This window comes from Paramormyrops kingsleyae, chromosome 20, assembly GCF_048594095.1.
Source record: "Paramormyrops kingsleyae isolate MSU_618 chromosome 20, PKINGS_0.4, whole genome shotgun sequence".
Lineage (NCBI taxonomy): Eukaryota > Metazoa > Chordata > Actinopteri > Osteoglossiformes > Mormyridae > Paramormyrops > Paramormyrops kingsleyae.
Genome location: NC_132816.1, coordinates 21,714,666 through 21,736,484, shown reverse-complemented (window position 1 = coordinate 21,736,484; position 21,819 = coordinate 21,714,666). Strand labels below are relative to the sequence as shown.

Below are 21,819 nucleotides of genomic sequence, written 5' to 3'. Positions count from 1 at the left end.
CTACTTTACTAGCTACTGCTACATGCTAATGCAAACATCCCAGTCCTCCCAGCACAGGCAGCGTGGAGGTTCAGTAGCTGTTTGGCTAAGCTAACGTGTGTGACTTTCATTGCTGGTGCCGTGTGTGGCGGTTCCGGCATCTCAGGAACAGCCGCCCTCCTGGGATCCTCACACGCTGCAGCGCTTGGAGTTTACAGAGTATGGTGTGAGGAACAAGGATCATGCAGTCAGGGGCAGACCTACCATAAGGCCAGGGTAGGTGGGCCGCCTGGGGCAGACCTGCCATAAGGCCAGGGTAGGTGGGCCGCCTGGGGCAGACCTGCCATAAGGCCAGGGTAGGTGGGCCGCCTGGGGCAGACCTACCATAAGCCCAGGGTAGGTGGGCCGGGCCGCCTGGGGCAGACCTACCATAAGGCCAGGGTAGGTGGGCCGCCTGGGGCAGACCTACCATAAGACCAGGGTAGGGGCCGCCTGTGGCAGACCTACCATAAGGCCAGGGTAGGGGCCGCCTGGGGCAGACCTACCATAAGGCCAGGGTAGGGGGCTACCTGTGGTCCCTGAAAACTAGGGGCCCCGCGAAGACAGAATTTCCAGATGTTACATTGCAGGAAATATGATAGTGATAATTTATATGATAGCAGCATGTATGAAATTTGCATTTTTTGTGACAGTTTTCAGGACAGACAACGTTGCCCGTGTCCCAGCTGTAATGGGCTATTCTACACAGCTACACAGCTCTCACTGCACTACTGCACCACTGGAGTCGGTCAGCTGTTCACTGGCAGGAAAAGTGGCAGAAAGTAAGAAGACGAAAACGGCACAGAGATACCAGACTGACAGTAATTAAGCCTCATAGTCTGACTGCCTCACTGCAGTCACTGTTACATTGTAAACAGAAGCAGGAACACAATTAAATGAACATAAGAAAGAGTTCAAGACTAACCTTGACGAAAGTTCATTTTCACTATATTGATTGGAATATTATTGATTGTTCCATTGTTTTGGGGGCAAAAATATATCCAGTGGCCCATTTAGGAGGCTGCCCTGCCCATGTCAGCCTGGTGGCCCCAGAGAAGTTAGTCCAACCCTACATGCGAAGAGTGAGAAGAGTAAGGGATGGAGAGACCCATTAAAGATAACTGGAAGGCGAGAGGGGCCGAAATAACAACCAACCCCCCCTCTCCCCCCCACAGCTAGCGGTACCTAAAGGAGTTACCTCACTGGGTGTGTTCGCGTTTCTATTTTTAGTCATACATCGATTTTAATATTAAGTATCACGATACACACATTTTCTGTTTAGATTTTCAATTATTTGCAATGCAAATCCTTATATATTAGCTGTACACATGGCGCGTATCTCATGATATTGTTGTTTGCTCGTATTTTGTAACAAATCCGGACCCTTTTCATTGAGAGCCATCAGATCAGATGCTCTGACCAGCAGAGACAGGAGTCTGGTGCCTCGCCGCGGCTCCGGTGGCCCTCATCCCCGCCACCTGCAAGTGGAGCAGGGGGCGTGTGGTGTAATCGCTCACCTATAACGGGCGCGCACTACGCCATGCCATTCTAAGGACGCTTTGTGATAAATATGAGGGGTATATGGCGCAGTGGGGATGGTGCTCCGTATGATAAAGACTTTTAACGATGATGTTTGCATGGTTTTCAGAGAAATTAAACTCCACCCACACCGGCCGTAAGCGCTTCGGTGGCTTGGGGTCCCGCAATCAGCGCGCAAACCGAGAAGAGGCGGACGGACGCGCAGCTCCGTTCGTCCGTGCGGCTGGGAAAGGACACTTCGCCGAGCGGCCGCACCGCGGCGACGCCCATGCCGTGGGGCTGCTGCAGCGGGCTATAAACGCAGGGTGCAGGAGCGTGTGAAGGGGCGGCACATGACGGCGCACATTTAAAGGTTTATAAAGGATTATAGAGGATGTGAGTGAGGGGCGACGCCTACGCTTCCACTTCATCACGGACTTTCCTTCATTTACCCTTTTCACTCTTCGCTCCTTTATACCGGTGGAGAAAAACGAATAACGGGAGACGGACAGATAAGCCCGTGCTGCCGCTGCTGTAGGTGTTTCCCGGCCGTTTGCGATGGCAGAAGGTTTCTTGCCCCTAAGCTGCCGGTGACATGTGCAGCCGGACGGACGCGATGGTTCTGGGCAGCTACTTCGCGCTGATGCTGGCGTACAGCTGCGGGCTGCGGGTCCGAGCGGAGGTGGGTGCCGGCCGCCGGGTCTCTGCACGCCGCGCTTATATGCATTTGCAGCATTTTAGTGACACATTTTCCCGTTAAATGAGTGTCTGTCCCCCGGTCCTTCACTAATGATGAGAGAGATTAACCGAAACGCCGATATCTGCGCCCGCAAAACGCGTCCCGTAACGCCTCGGCTATAAATCGAGCAGGAGCAATCAGTTGCTTTTGTGCGGCATTGTAACGTGAAGCTTGGTTTGCATGAGTAAAACGACGTAAAACTCAGATTGCAGGTAGAAATCTGAGAAAAACACCGGTGAGCCAATAAATGGAAAATAATAAATTAAATAGCAGTTTAAATGCTATGTAAAGGGAAGCTTTATTATCAGGTGTAAAGTGTGATATGTCACGGATTTAAGATTGCATTAAGCTAAATGCAAGCTATTCTGTCATCTCTGTCTAAAGTACTTGTGATAGCGGCTTTGTTAAAAATGCACAAGTAGAGCCGAACGGTGTGGTGAGGATACATTGATCTCCAGGGTCTCCAGTGAGGAGATGACAGGCTGTAGCGGAGACCTTTCTCATTAGCGGGGTTTGGGATGATATATAAAACCTGAACAGTTCGTGTATTCCGGATGGAAACGCGTAAATGTTACGGGAAAATTGCACATTTAACTAACATTAATTCAAAACACGATAGTTATAAGCGTTTTCACATATTTACTGATATTTCATTATTATGTATAATAAGGTAATTGCTTCTATAAAATTCTCTTTAGAATATCCAGATCAAAATCAATCGCGTCTCCGTATTACATATTTAATTCTGTATATCTGGATGATTAATAAGAACATGTCGCTGTAAGCTGTGAGTATTTTAAATAGGGCTACACGGATTTCACACACAAACACGCACGGAGCGCGTCGTAAGGCGACATCCCGAAGGCGTGGAAAGTGAAGGGAGACGCTTTCGCTGTCGGTAACGGTAACGCTGTGACGGCTGATGGCGGTGGCCTTTCTTACTGACGGATGCTGATCCGTTACAGCCTGTTTTTTCGACGCAAATATATATTTCAAATATAATAGCTATACAGGGAAAGAATATAAGAATATAATTTCTAAACGTAAACGGGAAGAAATTAATTTGCCACAATATAACATCATCCATCCATACATACATACAATCATCCATCCATCCATCCAATCATCCATCCATCCATACATACATACATACATACAATCATCCATCCATCCTATAACCAGAACTAATCAGAGTAAATAGGTATAACCCCCATAGAAATTGTGAAAACCAGTTACATACATATTTGAATTATATATCAGTACATGCAATACTAACTTCTATGTGAAGTTAAAACGTGTTAAACACCTTACTCGGTTGTGCTCATGGCAATAATGAAGGGTCGTTTCTAGCAATTGAAAAAAATCAGTGGCTAAGTCACATTTACCTGGGACCTGACCTTTGTTTTTTGAAGGAAAGTTGGCATCAGGGCTAAAATCTTCAGGGCCGTAACCCCGATTGATCGAACCTAGCGACTCCCGTGGGTACAGGCGTGGTTACAAACACAAACACGACAATAACATCACCATGCCGCTTTCATTTCTTAAAGCGGACTGGTAGAGAGCTCTGTGCAGCCGACTCAGATCTCGCCCCGGGGGCGGGACCGATGGCTGTAATTAAGTGTCACGCTTTGAGTGTCATGGGCTGCAGTTTTGTCCCAGCCAGACGAGGTGCCACTTGCCTTTACTATCGACGCGAAGCGAAACTCAATTAGCCTCATGATGAAGCGCTGATCCGGGTGCAGTTCAGTGCCGATTAATGAGCTCCATGACATTTCTCTGACATCTTGGCTAATATGTACTGTAGCTATATTTTTATCACCTGCCCTATCCAGAGGGAACCTAAACCAGTAAGGCGTTCCCTGTCAGACTGGAGACACAACAAGAGGTTATCTCCACCCTTAATTACCCAGATTATAGCATAAAACCTTGATTAGTTCCATCAAGCAAATGGCTGAGATCCCAGATGTTCATGGAATAAAATGGCCTGATCTTTTTGTGGAATGTTCCCTCTGCTTGGGTCCCCCGTCACCCTAAAAACCTGGGGACCCCCATCACCGTAGAAACCCGATTTTGGTGTCCGAATGTTTGTAACCTTCAATTTTGTTACTGTGATACTTTTGGCATGACAATCTTAAAATATTATACTTTTCTAAGTGTCTTTCATTGCTTCACTTGTCTAGACCGTGTTGTTTTTGCCTCCTTTCATTGGTGCAGCAGGTGATGTTTAGACACTGTTGTGCACAGTCTGATTTCTCTGATGTGTGATGCTCTGATATCTTGCGAAAACTTTCTGGGACATTCTCGTCTCTTTCTCCATTGCTCCGGGGAAACTAATGATCTGGGCTGAGTTTCCCGAAGCCTTAACGCTACGTCGTTCGTAAGTTCTATGTTAAAAGACAGAAGTTACGAAAGTTTCCTTTAAGAAGGCTTCAGGAAACTGGTCCCTGGGCCGGCAGTCTGAAGCATACCTGACCCCCGCCACGCGCCCCAGCTCCTCTCCGGGGCTGTGAGGATTATCGTCTGCGTTCACGCCTGTCTCAAACCGTTTTTTCGTTTCTCCGCAGGTAATCACTGAAGACAGCTACTTAAACACACTGCGGAGCACAGGTGGGTGGGTCACGGTGTGTGGCCTCTATCACCGGAGCCAAGGGGTGGGGGGTGGGGGTGATCCCCGTGGCCCCCGTGGCTCATCAACAAGGGGGTGTAAAGCGTTGCTTAGCGACGACGTGGCTCGCTCCCTGAAGTGTGACCTCATTTCCTCTTGGTTCCGGCCTCAGAACGCTTCAGTGTAGATGAGAGGACATTATGGGAGATCTGGTATCTTCCCCCGACCCTGAACACTGGCTGTGTGCGGCGATGCGGGGACTTGGCGTTCACACGGGCTGCCCAGTGATGCGTCATGTAGGCCTCACCTCTTTCTGGGGGGAGTCCACAGCTCGCATGGCGCCAACATGGTCTGTGATACATGGTTTTTTTATTGTCCCAGTCAGTCGGGCCCAGAATGGAAGCTCACTGCTGAGGTAAATGGAGGTGGGGGGGGCAGGGGGTGGGGGATGGTTTGGCTTATAAGGCTATAAATCTGTTCAGCGCTTTGGCTGGTCAGCAAATGTGAGTTTCTGCTCTACTTTCTTCTTTGTAACTCAGGCACGCGCACACACACACACTCACACACACTCACACACACACACTCACACACACACTCACACACACACACATACACACACACACACTCACACACACACACATACACACACACTCACACACACACACACACACATACTTGCACACACACACACTCGCACACACACGCACACGTATACACCAATACATACAAACATACACGCATATATTCACATACACACAAATATACACACGGATGCTCACACACAAAGAAATGCACGCACATTTAACCACACACATGTATATGCACATATACTAACACACTAAAAGTATGACGAGATGAGATGGCAGCAGTATTTTGAGCTGCATAAATGGACAGTATAGAAAAATTAATGTTAAATTAAATCAAGTGTACTATAAAAAATATTGGTTGCAGTGCGTACCCTGCTGTGTAGAAACTGTGTAAATATGCCCGTCCCACTTTAGTTAAACACTCCACCACAAACGCGCTGGTCCTGCCTTCACCGAGCTTTGCTTATGGCCTCAGAAACCAGCAACACCAGCACCGTTTGGCCACAAAGGCAGTGACCCTGACCAGCTTGACCACATGCTGCCCTGCTGCTGGGTGTAGAAGCAGGCCGACGCATGGGAGTGTTAACCGAACAGGACCCATCTGAGAGGGGGGGGCACATCCTCTGTCCCCCTTCCCCTCTTACTGTGTTTAATTATGTTAAGTGGAAGTTGTGTCATTTGCACTGACTGAATTTGCACACCATTATGGCTCACGCCGGGGGAGGCTCATTACCATCAGCATGTCAGAGCTTTATTTAGGGGGGCTTCAGCCCCCATAAAAAATAACCAAGGGGCTGAAATCCTAGGATTGCCCTGGGTATCAGTTACTCTTTCAATCCACATATACAGTGACGGAATCTGAACTGGAGCTGCAGCTCCTCGTGTGCACCAATGGGATTCGAACTGGAACTCCTTGTTCACACCAGTGAGGCTCAAACCAGAGCAGTGTCTCCACATTTACACCAACGAGAATTGAACTGGAGTGACAGCTCCTCTTTTACACCGATGGGTTTCAAATTGGAGTGCTGGCTCCTCTTTACGCCGATGGTATTTGAACCAGAGCAGCGTCTCTGCATTTCCACTGACAGGTTTTGAACTGGAGTGACAGCTCCTTGTTTATACTGATGGGTTTCGAACTGGAGCTGCAGCTCCTCGTTTAGACTGACAGGGGACAAACCGGAGTGGTAGCTTCTGGTTCATACCAACGGAATTCAAACCACCAACGGGGCCTTAACTGCATTTACAGAGCAGCTGCCTCTTTGTTAAGCTAAATAAGCCACACTCTGGAATTCTAACTGTGCTCCATTTTGTCCTTGTACAATGAGGCCTGGAAGCCACCATCTCTTTAGGGGCTTCAGATTCTCATGGGGCGCAGAATTTCTAAAGTCAGCTGGGTGATTAAGCCACTTTCTATAGGCGCAATTAGCCAGACAGGCAGTGGAGAGTTTGGATCTCTGCTTATTCCGAACAGAAGAGACTCCTGTCAGCCCAGCTGTAAATATGGTCCTGAGCTGCCTCTCTCACCAGCAGCTCCACACGCTGCTCCCTTATCCTGGCCACCAGCGAGCCCCCAGCAGATATATCCACTCTCGTGCCTTCCGTGTATCCACACTACAGTAAATGTCCACGCCGCTTTCCGTAAGAATATCAAACTGGGATCAGAGCCAAAGAGGCAAATGTGGCTGTGAATTTAAAAGCCCTTTTTATGATTTATGTTTAACACCAGAGGCTGATGTCCAGAACAAGTGAACGAGAGAAGCAGAAATAGTAAAGATACAATGGAGTGAGATGATGGAGTGAGACGATGGAATGAGATGCGGGAGTGAGATGGTGGGTTGAGACTGGTGTGTGTCGCTGGAGTGAGATGATGGAGTGAGACAAAGGACATCTTACCACTACACAGAGAATAAGAGACAAATAAAATATCTGACTGAGGTGCGGCCTGTGTTAGACAGTGAAGGAGACTCGCTACACCAGCCTGTGTCAGACAGTGAAGGAGACTCGCTGCACCAGCCTGTGTCAGACAGTGAAGGAGACTCGCTGCAGCAGCCTGTGTCAGACAGTGAAGGAGACTCGCTGCACCAGCCTGTGTCAGACAGTGAAGGAGACTCGCTGCACCAGCCTGTGTCAGACAGTGAAGGAGACTCTCTGCAGCAGCCTGTGTCAGACAGTGAAGGAGACTTGCTGCAGCAGCCTGTGTCAGACAGTGAAGGAGACTCTCTGCAGCAGCCTGTGTCAGACAGTGAAGGAGACTCGCTGCACCAGCTTGTGTCAGACAATGAAGGAGACTCGCTGCACCAGCTTGTGTCAGACAGTGAAGGAGACTCACTACACCAGCCTGTGTCAGACAGTGAAGGAGACTCGCTGCACCAGCCTGTTTTTTACATGTACATTTTGGTACTTTCTTTTCTATATATGGACTATTTAAAATATTAAAAATATTGCAGCAATGCACATGTATGATAGATCATTGTCTTGACACATGCATTTAAATACCTTTATTTAACACATTTTTAGCATTGATGTGAACACTTGACACTTACTTAATGTTTGTGTTATGGTGACTAATATACAAACATGGACAAATTTGTTGGTACCCTTACAGCTCATTCAAACAATGCTTCATTTCTCCTGAAAAGTGATTCAATTAAATGCAGTTGTCTAGTGTATACCTGCATGCCTTTAGTATACAATAGAGTAAACCAATACAACTGTGAAAAGAAATTATTTGTTGTTTATTTTATAAGACATGGACAGATTTGTTGGTACCCGTATAGAGACTATTTATTCTTGCATTATAGTCATGTTTCAAACTAACTGTTTAACCTTAATTAGTATCTCAGCTGCCTTCATGCTTTTCATCAGCCATTCAGCCTGTTTAAAGGGAAAGAACACGTTGCTGTGTTGTTTGGTATCACTGTGTGCACCACACTGACCGTGGACCAGAGAAAGCAAAGGCGAGAGCTGTGTGAGGCGCTCAGAAAGGAGATTATGGGTAACAGTGTTAAAGGTAAAGGCTGTAAGACCAACTCCAAGCAGCTTCATGTTCCTGTGACCACAGTTGGCAACGTCATTTAAAAGTATAAGGATCATGGGACTGCAGCCAACCTCCCAGGACCTGGACGCAAGAGGAAATGTAACCCCAGGTTGATCAAAAGGAGAGTGTGGATGGTAGATAAAGAGCCAAGGAAACCATCCAAAACCATCCAAGCTGTGTCTGTCACAGGTCATGGGTCCTCCAACAGGATGATGACCCAAAACTTACAGCTAAAAGCTCTCAAGACTGGTCTATCCTTAAATAGTCCTGCATGAGCTCAGATCTTAATTCTATTGAACATCAATGGAAAGATCTGAAAATTGCAGTGTGGAGACGCCACCCTCCAAACCTGAGGCAGCTTGAGCAGTTTGCTCAGGAAGAGTGGGCCAGACTACCTGCTGGCAAATGCAGACGTCTCACTGTGAAGTACAGAGATCGCTTGTTGGCAGCGAATGCTGCAAAAGGTGGTGCCACAAAATATTAAACTAAGGGTACCATCTTTTTTGTCTGCCATTTTAATTTGTTTAATTATATAAAATATTCAACTGAATCAATCAAAAGCAAAGTCGGATTTGTGTTAAATGTGGAATAAATAATAAGGGATGCCATTAAACTTTTGTCAGTTTCAAGTTAATTCAGAGATTTTTGTTTTTTGTGGAAGGGGAATCAACAAATTTGTCCACGTCTGTATGTCCTTATATAACTATAGATATAATTTCTGCTATATGAAGAGTATCTTTGTGCATTGCAAAAAATCTGATGCAATCTTGGCTCCACATTTAGCAAGCGAATAAAGCCTGACTGTAGCACAGGGGCGGCCGGTCTTATCCGCAAAGGGCTGCTGTGTGTGCGGGCTTTTGGGGTAACGGTCATGTCATCTGTTCAAACCCAGGCGTGAGGACTCTTTAGCCAATCATTCTCTAATTCTCTAATTAGTCCCTAGTTAGGCCCTTTCTGGATAAGATTGGCCACCCTTGCTGCAGAGGTTCACTGTAAGATTCACAATAAAATATTGCACAGAAATGTTGCATGTGTCAAATGGTTCCCCCTTCTGGTCCAACCTGGTCGCTGCAGAAGTGGGTCATCTCAGTGAAGCTGGGCTCCAGTTCAGTCCATGTGTGGATGTTTTTGCTGCAGGTCTTTAGATGAGAGGACAATGGGGCCTGATCTCCTCAAATCCAGTGTGGAAGCACATCATCCTATCTGTGTGTGCGCATGCACGTACACACAAGAGAGAGAGGATGGGATGCGTGGAAATCACTCCCATGTCACTCCTGTGGGCTGCACACTCGGCATGTGTGTCTGGATGTGTGTCGAGCTCCTGGGGGGTCTCGCTCATTAAAGCCATACCCACTGTGTCCTGACAGTGCCATCCAGTGTTCTTGTTTCAGTCTAATCCTCAATTTTACGGATTCTTTTCCAATTACGGATTATTTCCCACAACTGAGAGGACTTAATTTCTCAGATTTCCCGCAGTACCTCCCCCGGGGGGGCTTTAGGGAGACGAGCCCGGCCTGTGCGGGAGCCTGTGTGGGAGCCTGTGTGAACTGCGTGTCTGTCTGTCTGTCCGTGTGCGTCTGTGTTCCGCCCCCAGCCCCCCTATCCTGCTCCGAGGGCTTCACTGAGCTTGGCTACTACAACGGCTCGGTGTCGCAGACGGACTCCGGGCTGCCCTGCCTGCGCTGGACCGAGTTCCCCGACTACGTGCAGCAGTACCCGGGCCGGGGGCTGGGCGACCACAGCTACTGCCGGAACCCGGACCGCGAATCCAACCCCTGGTGTTTTTTCCGGCAGAGCTCGGGCGCCGTCGGCTGGGCTTACTGTGACTGCCACCAGGGTCAGGGCCCGACGGCTGACTGCTCACCTCCCACCCCCACCGCATGGCCCCCCGTCCGCCTGCCTGCTCCCATCCACCCCATGTGTGACTGAGCGCCATCTTGTGTTCATTTCTGTACTGCATTTCACAGTAAGTCAGTCTCTGGGTGTTTTCTCTCCTGCTGTGATCCCAGACTCTGTTGGCTTCTGCCAGAAGGTGCACATTGTTTCATTTCTACACGGCTAAACCCCCCCCCCCCCCAGGCTGGAGCTCATTATGGGAATGGCTGTTTGACTGGGTTTCCACCTACCGACGGCTTTCCCACTGTGACCTTTGAACCAGGCCGTCTCTCCTTATTTCAGGTGCAGCCCGGCTGGTAGGCAGCTCCTCCCCCAGGAGTGGGCGTCTGGAGGTGTACCTGAATGGCCAGTGGGGGGCCGTGTGTGACACCCACCTGACGGACCGCGACGCCAGCGTCATCTGCAGCCAGCTGGGCTTGGGGTGAGAAAAACCGTGTCTTACGTTATATTCTTAAGGGGGAGGGACCTGATTCATACAGTGTGAGTGTGACCCAGTGTCCCCACAATGTAATAAAATTTGAATTTTATAAAAAATCTGTCCCTGTAGTCAAAAAATGAAAAATGCCAAAAGTCTTATATTTTGTTTGGTTACTTATGGTTAAGGTTAGGGCTGGGTAGGGGTTAAAGCTGTCCTGTGTGTGTGTCTGTGTGTGTCAGGCTGCTGTGTGTGTATGTGTGTCAGGCTGCTGTGTGTGTATGTGTGTCAGGCTGCTGTGTGTGTATGTGTGTCGATGGAGCCCCAGTGCTGACAGTTGGCAGCAGGGCTGTGCTCGCACAGTAAGTACGCTCTCCCTCCGTCTGTCTGCGCAGAGATATCGGCACGGCGCTCCAGCACTCCTATTTCGGGCCTGGCACTGGTCTCTTCCACTATGAGCGACTGGGCTGCCGTGGTAACGAGAACTCGCTGCTGGAGTGCCGGAGCAGGAAGTTTGTCACGGGAGACTGTAACCATGGGAACGAGGCCAGCGTGGTGTGCGCCCCGCCTGAAGGTGAGAACGGGTGGAGCGGCATTGTGACTGCAGGCACCCAGATTAACTGGCTTCTATAGTTCAGCACGCGTGCCTGAATGAAACTGAAAGTGGTCACGCGGTGAAGTGCAACGGTTACACGATGAGGTGCGGAGGTCACACCTAAGATGTGGAAGTCATGTAGTGAGGTGCGGAGGTCACATGGTGAGGTGCGGAGGTTAGTGGCAGTCACAGCAATCACGGGGGATAGGAATCAGAGAATAGGGCACAGGAGATGGGACACAGGGAATGGGACTTGGAGAACTGATTCTTTTTTGATGTTCGTCAGGCTAAACTGCGGGTGTGGTTTTATTTTACCTCAGGTAACGGCGCCCCCCTGAGGCTGGTGGGAGGTCTGGAGGAGTTTGAGGGCCGCGTGGAGGTGTACTACAATGGCAGGTGGGGCACCGTCTGCGATGACAAGTGGGACGACGTCGACGCAGAGGTGGTGTGCAGGCAGCTGGGGCTGGGGTACGTGGACAGTTAGCTCATCGCCAATGCGCCATTTCCGGACCGTCTGTGGCTCTCCAGCCACTCCTCCCCAGCACAGGACCACCCAGTACTGTAGTCATACAGGTCTCCAGAGGGCACTGTGTGCCTGTACAGAAATAGGTGTGCTGTGTACATATTTCTGTGTACTGTATTTTATTTATGAAAGGAAGCCTAACATGGACTTGAGCCGGTGCAGTGTCTAGATTGCGTGGCTAGGGGGCGCTATGACATTTATGGTCATGTGTTTGTCTCTGCGTGTGACCCAGGGGCATCCCGAAGGCCTGGTCCTGGGCCCACTTTGGCCAGGGTTCGGGCCCCATCATGCTGGATGCGGTACAGTGCTCCGGGAACGAGCTTTCCCTGGATGAGTGTGCCCATGGCGGCTGGGAGCAGCACAACTGCGACCACATGGAGGACGCTGGGGTGTCCTGCAGCCCCTACACCGGTGAGCAGAGCTGTGCTGGGTTAGAAAGCAGGAGCAGGGGCAGGCTCCAGCTTGTGGCCCCCGGAGATGTCTCAAAAACTAAATAGCTAGTCAGTAGAGTCAGAAGGACATCACAGCTAGCTAACTGGTTTTGTGTTAATTTTATATTTAGTGAAATGACTGTTTCTGGCCAACAGGGGGCCACAGATGCAAATGTGTGGGAGTGAGTGGTGACAATCACCATCGCGGGTCAGCATAACACACACACACACACACACACACACACACGCACGTACCTGTATCTTTGTTGGGATTCTCCATTCATTTCTGTGGCCTTAACTGTAAATAACCAAACAGTTACAGATTTTTACAAAATTGAGTTTCTCCCTGTGGAACCAAAAAATGGTCCCTATTATGTCAAAATAACAGGTTTATATCACATTGGGGCTTTAGGGGAAGGCAGTCCAGCACTTACCTCCGGTAATGGGTGTCACTGCGCTCTCTCCCTGGGTGTCACTGCACTCTCTCCCTGGGTGTCACTGCGCTCTCTCCCTGGGTGTCACTGCGCTCTCTCCCTGGGTGTCACTGCGCTCTCTCTCCCTGGGTGTCACTGCGCTCTCTCGCTGGGTGTCACTGCACTCTCTCCCTGGGTGTCACTGCGCTCTCTCCCTGGGTGTCACTGCACTCTCTCGCTCACCCGCCCTCTGTGGTCCTGCCTGGCCTGCAGATGGGGTGGTGCGGCTGGTGGGGGCCGACAGCCCCTGGGAGGGCCGCCTTGAGGTGTTCCATGCCGGCGACTGGGGCACCATCTGCAGCCGCAACTGGACCGGCCTCCAGGCCCAGGTCGTGTGCCGGCAGCTGGGCTTCAGGTGAGATGCTGGCGACCTTTGACCTCTCACCCGTCAGCTCTACAGCCTCTGCAGATATGAGGCCTCCTGTGAGGTCTGCGGATCTCAAAACGTAAGACGCTGGCATCCCTCCCGGGGTGTAGCCATGATACTGACCAGGATAAGCCCTAAGTGGATAGATGGATGGATGGATGGATGAATGCATGGATGGGTGGATGGATGGATTTCTGACAACCAATGCCTGAGTGCCTGTACTACTGAAGATGTTATCATTTAGATGGGAAGGTTAGCTTACGTTCTCCTGCGACTATTAAAGGTCCCACAGCATTAGCTATTAGACTCATTTGCCTGGGAGATATTTCGCCATGTAAGCATAGCATTGTATGCTAATTGGCCTGCATTATTCCAAAACACCCGGAGAAGCTGTAACTTGCTGGCAGACATGGCCCAGGAGGGCATTACACACAAAGCCATCCCACCAAAACAAAGTAAACAGCTTAGGAGTCCCACACCAGAAAGGGCTGCATCACAGCATATTTATTACTGCCAAATGCAAAGGGCTTCATTAGGATTTTTGTCAGTCTAAATGCCTCGGATTTAGTATCCACTAGGTTGGGGGTTATAACTCGCTTCACAAGTATCTTCAATCACTCCCTACGTGTTTGATCCTTAACACCAGACCATGTGATTCCAGTCCAATTGGTTGAAATATATATATGCTGGTGAGAGAGCTCTTTTTTGATCATTTTTATTCATTTTAAGTTGATTCACTTCTTGAAGTTTATGGAAGGTCATGTACTGTCCTCTTTCAATTGACATGCATTTGTAAAGAAAAAACAAAAGTAAATGTACTTTTTATGGATAATCTGAATCCTTTTGCTCTTCTGTTGTTGTAATACCGCTGTGCACCTGTAGAGGGCGAGCTGAGGTGGCCCCAGATGGCACATTCGGCGAGGGTGCGGGCCTGATCCTGCTGGACGGTGTGCGCTGTACGGGCACTGAGCTCTCCCTGCTGGACTGCGAGCACGGTGTGTGGGGCCGGCACGACTGCAAGCACACCCAGGACGTGGGGGTGCACTGTGAAGACGGAGCGGAGACCAATCATATCCCGGCTGGCCCACCAGTCTCAGGTATGTGGTGTGTGACAGTGAGTGACTGCCTGCGGGGTGGGGGGGGGGGCTGTGCTGCTGAGGTCTGGCACTGGATGGAAGGTTTGGCCTGGTGTTCCCATCCGGCCATGGAAGCGTGAAGCGCGGCAGGTGTTCCAGAAAGTTCCTTAGAGAACACTGAATCATCTAAGGTGGGTCTCATTTGTCACAGGCCCTCTGATCCGCCTGGTCGGCGGAAGGAGCCGGAAGGAGGGTCGTGTGGAGGTACTGGTGGACGGTCAGTGGGGCGTTGTGTGTGAAGACGGCTGGAACGATCGCACCGCCCAGGTCATCTGCCGGCAGCTGGGGTTCGGGTGAGTGTGACCCTACAAGCCCATGAGTTCACCTCACGGTCCAGGGGAGGGCGCTAAAGATGCGGGAACCAGGGGGTAACCAGATCATTATTCTTGCGTCAGATAGCAAACTCCAGCTTTCAGTGTAATGTTCATATATTACTGCATACAGTATGTAATTCGCTGTGTTGTGCACCAATGTGAAAATTCTGACTGATGATCGGTATATTTTTTCTACAGATAAATCCAGAAAAGAGGCTAAACTCTGAGCACCACAAATCTGTAGATTGAAATTGATGCTGGTGACATTACTTCTTGTGAATGTGTGTAGCGATCACATCATATAATGCAGGCAATAAGGCTTTAGCGAAGTAACGCAGATTTGGGAGACTGTAGCGAGGGTTAGGGGGTGACTGAACAGAATCCCTTGTCCTCCATTACGGAAAATGGCTGTTTGTCTAATGCAATAATTTCCATTATTCTAGTAGTTATGTCTATCACTGGTGCTGTTAACTTTTAGTATTGCTCAGTTCCGGTCCGGGAGGGCCGGTCCAGACACAGTTTGCAGATTTCCCTACTCAAACACACCTACTACACCTGGTTATTGGCTGGTGAGCTGAATACAATGTGCCTGAGCAGGGAAACCTGCAAACTGTGTTGTGGACTGGCCCTCCAGGACCGGGACTGGGGAACCCTGGTCTAAGTATTGGACAGCAATATTGACTGAGATTGACACATAGTAGCAATGCTGATGTCTTGATTGTTAAGGAGCTGATATGTCAGCCAATGTGTCGCGTCTTTTGAATTTATTACATAGTTGACCTTTCATGGGACATGATGCTGCATGAAGTTCAGTGAACTTATAAATCCAGCATTTATGGTGCTGCTGAGGTCTGGCCCAGTGGGTGGGATCGTAGGTCAGTTTGGGTTGAGGATCCACAGCAGACACTCGCACTGATTTGTAGATGTGACATGACCACCCCCGAGGAGCTGCCTGGTTTGATGCAGTAGATGCGGGATTATCAATTTTTTATATGTGCAGTGAATTTTTCAAGCTTGAAATGGGATTGAAATGGGGTTTGTTGTCAAGCTGGGTGGGGGATGGGTGGGTATGCTGGGTTGCTGCTGTTGCTATGGAGAAGGAGGAATTTGAGATGAAAGAAGAACATTAGAAAGAAGAACTGCATTTTTTGCTTAGGCTGAGAAGAGGGATAGGTGAGTATTAGCTGATTGGTGAGTATTAGCTGGTAGGTGAGTATTGGCTGGTAGGTAAGTATTAGCTGGTAGGTGAGTATTGGCTGGTATGTGAGTATTAGCTGGTAGATGAGTATTGGCTGGTAGGTGAGTATTAGCTGATAGGTGAGTATTAGCTGGTAGGTGAGTATTGGCTGGTAGGTGAGTATTAGCTGATAGGTGAGTATTAGCTGATAGGTGAGTATTGGCTGATAGGTGAGTATTGGCTGGTAGGTGAGTATTGACTGGTAGGTGAGTATTAGCTGGTAGGTGAGTATTAGCTTGTAGGTGAGTATTAGCTGGTAGGTGAGTACTAGCTGATAGGTGAGTATTAGCTGGTAAGTGAGTATTAGCTGATAGATGAGTATTAGCTGGTAAGTGAGTATTAGCTGGTAGGTGAGTATTGGCTGGCAGGTGAGTATTAGCTGATAGGTGAGTATTGGCTGATAGGTGAGTATTGGCGGGTAGGTGAGTATTGGCTGGTAGGTGAGTATTAGCTGGTAGGTGAGTATTAGCTTGTAGGTGAGTATTAGCTGGTAGGTGAGTACTAGCTGGTAGGTGAGTACTAGCTGATAGGTGAGTACTAGCTGATAGGTGAGTATTAGCTGGTAAGTGAGTATTAGCTGATAGATGAGTATTAGCTGGTAGGTGAGTATTAGCTGGTAGGTGAGTACTAGCTGATAGGTGAGTATTAGCTGGTAAGTGAGTATTAGCTGGTAGGTGAGTACTAGCTGGTAGGTGAGTACTAGCTGATAGGTGAGTACTAGCTGATAGGTGAGTATTAGCTGGTAAGTGAGTATTAGCTGATAGATGAGTATTAGCTGGTAGGTGAGTACTAGCTGATAGGTGAGTACTAGCTGATAGGTGAGTATTAGCTGGTAGGTGAGTACTAGCTGATAGGTGAGTATTAGCTGATAGGTGAGTATTAGCTGGTAAGTGAGTATTAGCTGATAGATGAGTATTAGCTGGTAGGTGAGTATTAGCTGGTAACGTGGCTGATGGGGCTCCTCTGCGGTTTGGATGCTGCTGCTCTCCAGCTGTGAAGGCAGCAGCTGTTACTACAGCTTGCCCCTGCTGTTCTCTCACTGCAGCGGCGTCTCCAAGGCCCGCCCTGGGGAGTACTTCAGAGAGGAGAGCAGGGCTGTGCGCTGGGGCCGCGTGCGCTGCTCGGGACGAGAGGCCGCGCTGGGGGACTGCCCCGTCAGAGGGCACGGTGTCCTCGACTGCAAGAGCGGTGGCCCAGGTGTGACCTGCGATCACACACCAGGGACAGAGGACGTCGGTGCTGAGGAGGGCCGACAGTCATGTGGCATGAGGCCTCAGATCCTACACCGTGGGAAGAGGACCGAGGCAGAGGAGGAATCCCTGGAGTCACTGAGGTAGAAAACACAGCCAAACTCCATTTAACACACATTGCTGCGGCGTGGACGTAATTCCCAGTATCTCCTGCCTTCCTGCAGTGAGTCGTGGCCCTGGCAGGTCTCCCTCTGGCCGGTGTCCCAGCCCACAGGGGGCCACCCGCTCTGCATCGCCACTCTCATAGATCCCTGCTGGGCTCTGACTGCAGCGCACTGTTTCAAGAGGTGGGTGACACCTGCTGGTCAGAAGCAGTACTGCAGCTGTATCCTGGTCGCTGACAATAATTGCGTAGAAATTATTATAAGGCATGTTTTTCAAATGTACCTTGAGTTTTTAAAAATTTATGGGACATCTCACTGGTTCCTGGGTACAAATGGTATTTTTAGGCTTTAAGGGAGGAATGGATCACCAATCATAACTGGCACAAAAGACATTAATTAAATCAAATGTGTTCTAATAGATTATTTGTTTCTTAAAATAAATATTTTATGCATGCCCTGTGCCATGACTCTGGTGGGACAGTGTGTATATACCCCTGTCCCCTGTTGTCATGGTGATTCCCTGCAGCCTGGTGCCTGATGCTTGCTAACCTGGCTAGTGTTGCTGCCACCTGGGCAGGTTTGGCAGGGATCCCTCCAGCTACCTGATGCAGCTGGGTGGCCTCGGTCCCAGGGCCCGCAGCCTGACCCCTGAGCGCATCATCATCCACGAGAAGTACCGGAGCGCCCCCGCACAGGGCTGGGAGTATGACATCGCCCTCCTGAAGCTGCCGGGGGCGGAGGGCAGATGCGTGACGTTCGACCTGCGCAGGAACGCGGCCTGCCTCCCCGCCACCTGGATGGAGGCCAGGCACCAGCGGCCGGACGTCTGCATCATCACGGGCCGGCCTGCCTCAGGTCTGCCTTTCAGTCTCTCCCTTTTCCAGGCCAGGCCGCATATCCAACACCCCTCCATTCCTCTTCCACCCTGCACTTCCCTCTCCCTCTTTTCTCTCCACTGCTCATTATTTCTCTCTTCTGTTTTTCACTCTTTCCTCATCCTCATCCCCTGTTTCTCTCTCACCCCTTTCTCCAGTGACCTCCCTCAATCTCTCGAATGTCGATTTTTTTTAATTCACACAATAAATGTCCAATATTAATGTTACAAAAGTGTTTATAACAATGAGCATGATGGTTGGAAGAGAAGCTGTTAAGCATTCTAAACAGAGATTGTACTGTTAAATATTCATTCCCTTGTTATGTTATATATTCATTCCCTGTGCCTGCAGGGGGCGCCGTAATTGGCAGTTGTGTCGCTGTTTATCTTTTCTCCCTTGTGGCCTTTTGACCCCTCCATGGCTCCCAGTCCCCGTGTATTTTTGCTGGTCCGGTTAAGCGGATGCATCAGTCCAGTTCCTCTCTGTCTTCTCCTTCCGTCAGACTCGGGACGCCCCAGCAGTGCCCTCCAGTCTTGGGCACCGCTCCTGCCAGCTTGGAAGTGCAAGGATCGCTATGGCGACCGTTACTCCAGCCGCATGCTATGTGTGGGCAGCCTGCCAGCCGGCCGGCGGGCGGAGGCATGCCACGCCGACGACGGCGGACCCCTGGTGTGCCACGGCGAAGGCGGGCGCTGGATTCTCACGGGGGTTGTCTCTTGGGGCCGCGGCTGCGCCGATCCAGTCTTTCCGGGGGTGTACACACCTGTGGCCCGCTTCCTGCACTGGATCGAGCAGGTCACAGGCCACCCTGCAGAGATCTGAGTGTGGCAGGTGCTGGGTCATGTGACTCTGTGGGACTCTGTGATTGGGCAGAGGGCTGTAGGGAGGGGCTTGCGGGGCTGCTCTTAGCGTTTGCTCTCAGGCTTGGCCGCCTGGTCTCTACTGACCGGGCCAGACAATCTCTATCTCGCTAATTCCATCCCATTGCAGGACAAATCAATTCGGCCGCAAAAACAGCCTGTAATATTAGTATTGATGTTGAGAAATAAGCATGATTAGGCCTACATGTCCCCAGGAGCAGAAGGTCACACAGCAGGTGGACGTAACATGACACAGTGTCTATGAACCTGTCAGCCAAATGATCTTTGCTTGGTTATAACAGATAAAATAGTTTGCACTTGCTAACACAGGTCGGCATTTAGTAAAACAGCAGAATGAAATGTCTGCCTCTCTACATGAATCTGCCATCTGCCAGCTGAGATCTGATGCTTTGATGGCTGCAGCAGATACTTTAATGGTGCCCCCCCCCCAGACGTCCCCAACTGAGGGCAGGCGGTACTGAGCCGTGGCCGTCCCTGTGAGGAAAAGCCAGTAACTGGTTTGGCGCGCTTGTAGAAACCTCTTCTCGTGTCTTGTGCATGTGTTTTATGACGTTTCTGCCTCGCCCCGGTTTCTCCCCGGTTGTGGGTGCCCCCCCCCCGACCTCCCCCACCTCCACGCCGTCTGCTTTTCAGGCACCTGGGAACTCACTCAGGCCTGAGATCGATAACGTCTGACGCCCGCCCCTTTAGATTATTCACTCAGGCCTACACGCGGAACATTCCGGTTTATTTTTGGGGAAGGTCCAAAATCAATAGTGGAGTCAATTGTGAATCACTACAAAGACGCAGAGTCTATAATATGGGCTGCAAAGATGGCGCCGGGGTGGAATCCTCGCCCCAAACCCCCTTCAGTCCTTCTGACCTCTAACTAGGCGGCTGACATTACAATGTCCTAACCTTTCCCCCACCGGAGGACACGCCTCCACATGGTCGGTCATGTGACACACTCACAGCCAATGGCCAGAGCTGATCTTTTGAGACCTTCACTGCCCTTCCAATGACCAGCTTGAGAGGAGTGCAGACCCCACCTCCCAGAGAAGGCAGACCACCTGGCGACAGCTCCGAGACACGCGTTCCTGCCCCTGTCCCCGAGAGACGCGTCCTGTGGGTCCTGGGCGTCGTGCATCAGCGAGGGGGTCCTGCTTGTGGTACAGAATTAGCCTAAAAGTCAGCAATGGCCTGTGAGGGTTCAGGCTGATTTTTTCTCGTCTAAAGCCATTAATCGTCTGATTTTTCCAAAAATAAAACCTTTGCTTGCACAAAAGTGTATTATAGATAACCCACCCGAATTAGCCATTCATTTATCCAGTTCAAATAGAGCTACATTTGAGCTACATCAGTTCTTAAATCTAGGTGGTACTTTATCTAAAACCATCAGTGAGTGTACTCATTTTCAAATAGTTTTGTAACTGATTTCCATGTTTAATTAACTTGCATTTTCATAGTTCATATTAATGTTATGTGGAAAGTGATTTGTGCTTCACAACCAAACTGATAATATCGTTAGAATGCAAAGGCAGTTTAATTGTTTTTTTTTCTACTTTCCTAGAATAATTAACACATACAAATGTGAACCCCCAGCAGGTGGCAGTATAATCTTTGTGTTTGACGGGAAATTTACTGTCTAATTTAGTGTAGACAGTTTAGTTTGATTAAGTTTGTGCATTATATTGTATCATCATCCCAACAAAAGGTTTTAAAATAGTACAATGTTCATGCTTATCTTGTTGCCTGAGCAGAAAGAGTGTAATCTATACTACAGTCTATAATTACAAATGGTAGACGACAGGACAGCGCTGTTTCTTAAATGATTTTGTTTATACACTTTGCAGGTGTTGTGTCTTCTTACTTACTCTCCCTTTTCTATTTAATGTTATATAATTTTGTGATACGTGTGTTTCTGTCTGATTAGAGAGTGGGTGTTTTGGGAAGGGCTTCTATTTATTTAGGAATTACTACTTACTGGTGTAAAAGTAATCACCTGTTGTTGTGTTTCTGGGGACGAGTGACATCTTATATACCAGGAGCTGTAGGGCTGTTGCGAGCGGGGGGGGGGGGGGGGGAGCTATGTTCATACACTGAGATTTGAACTAAGGAGGTCAGGATTATGGCTAAGGGTGCAGTACAGGGGCTCGAAGGAGGCTGGATGGTGATTATCACCTTTAGGGTGATACTGGGTGACAGGAAACACCTTTGCAGAAAGACCCAGGTCTCTCCTTACATCTCTGGAACTTCAGAACGAGATTTGCTCATTGCTGCCTTGCTGTTGTCCTCTTGTTCCTGCTGTTGCTCATGAGTCATGCTGAATGGGGAATTCAGGAAACGGACGGCGCTTCGTGCCAGAAGATTGTGAGCCGCTCTGCTCCTCTGCTTGCCAGAGCACCTGTTGGTCTCCCCATGGATCATTATTCTGACCCATCTCCTCCATCCTGAAACCTCTGGCTACACAGAACCTTCAACTCCTCCAAGAGAGACGCTTTGTTTGAGGGAGCCCCGATGCCTGCTGCATGCCATGCGTAGTGCGCCCCCTACTGGCCTTCATAGTCATTGTGCTTGTGCTGCCATTTGCCCCTCAGTGGCTTTGTACAAATGCTTCTAGTGTCCCTTTGTGAGAGAAACTCTCAATAAAGTTACTCCTGCTTGTCTTTGCAAAGCTTTGCTGTAATAGAATAGAGGCTCATTGATCCAGCTCTGGAATGACTGTTGTCTAAGCATGCGTGAGATCATCCTTTACTGTGGCAAAATCCACGTCTTTTTCACAGCTAGAAAATTGGCCTCTTACGTACATGTGGTATTTGTCCTGTTTCAATTGCTACAG

The 21,819-nt window shown here is 49.4% G+C and overlaps 1 protein-coding gene across 2 annotated transcripts; it reads left to right on the top strand.

Annotated features, from left to right (window-relative positions):
- Positions 1–1,481: 1,481 nt before the first annotated feature.
- Positions 1,482–21,654, top strand: LOC111848320 (neurotrypsin). 2 transcript variants are annotated; one of them, XM_023820212.2, is made up of 14 exons: positions 1,482–2,218; positions 4,840–4,882; positions 10,099–10,341; positions 10,683–10,821; positions 11,211–11,389; positions 11,731–11,878; positions 12,166–12,344; positions 13,051–13,192; positions 14,087–14,301; positions 14,492–14,633; positions 16,937–17,224; positions 17,306–17,428; positions 17,823–18,100; positions 18,623–21,654. In XM_023820212.2, exons 1-14 carry the CDS (start codon positions 2,132–2,134, stop codon positions 18,940–18,942), a joined length of 2,526 nt encoding a protein of 841 aa, XP_023675980.1. In that variant the 5' UTR covers positions 1,482–2,131; the 3' UTR covers positions 18,943–21,654. The 2 variants fall into 2 exon arrangements, with proteins under 2 accessions (XP_023675980.1, XP_023675981.1); XM_023820213.2 differs by lacking the exon at positions 10,099–10,341 and having other exon boundaries at positions 1,484–2,218.
- The last annotated feature ends 165 nt before the right edge of the window (positions 21,655–21,819 follow it).

Excerpts from the sequence above, each read along its gene's own strand:
- LOC111848320 (XM_023820212.2), top strand. The coding sequence starts at position 2,132 with ATGTGCAGCCGGACGGACGCGATGGTTCTGGGCAGCTACTTCGCGCTG. Across the intron at positions 13,193-14,086 it reads TGCCGGCAGCTGGGCTTCAG|AGGGCGAGCTGAGGTGGCCC; the intron begins GTGAGATGCTGG and ends GTGCACCTGTAG. Across the intron at positions 14,634-16,936 it reads TGCCGGCAGCTGGGGTTCGG|CGGCGTCTCCAAGGCCCGCC; the intron begins GTGAGTGTGACC and ends CTCTCACTGCAG.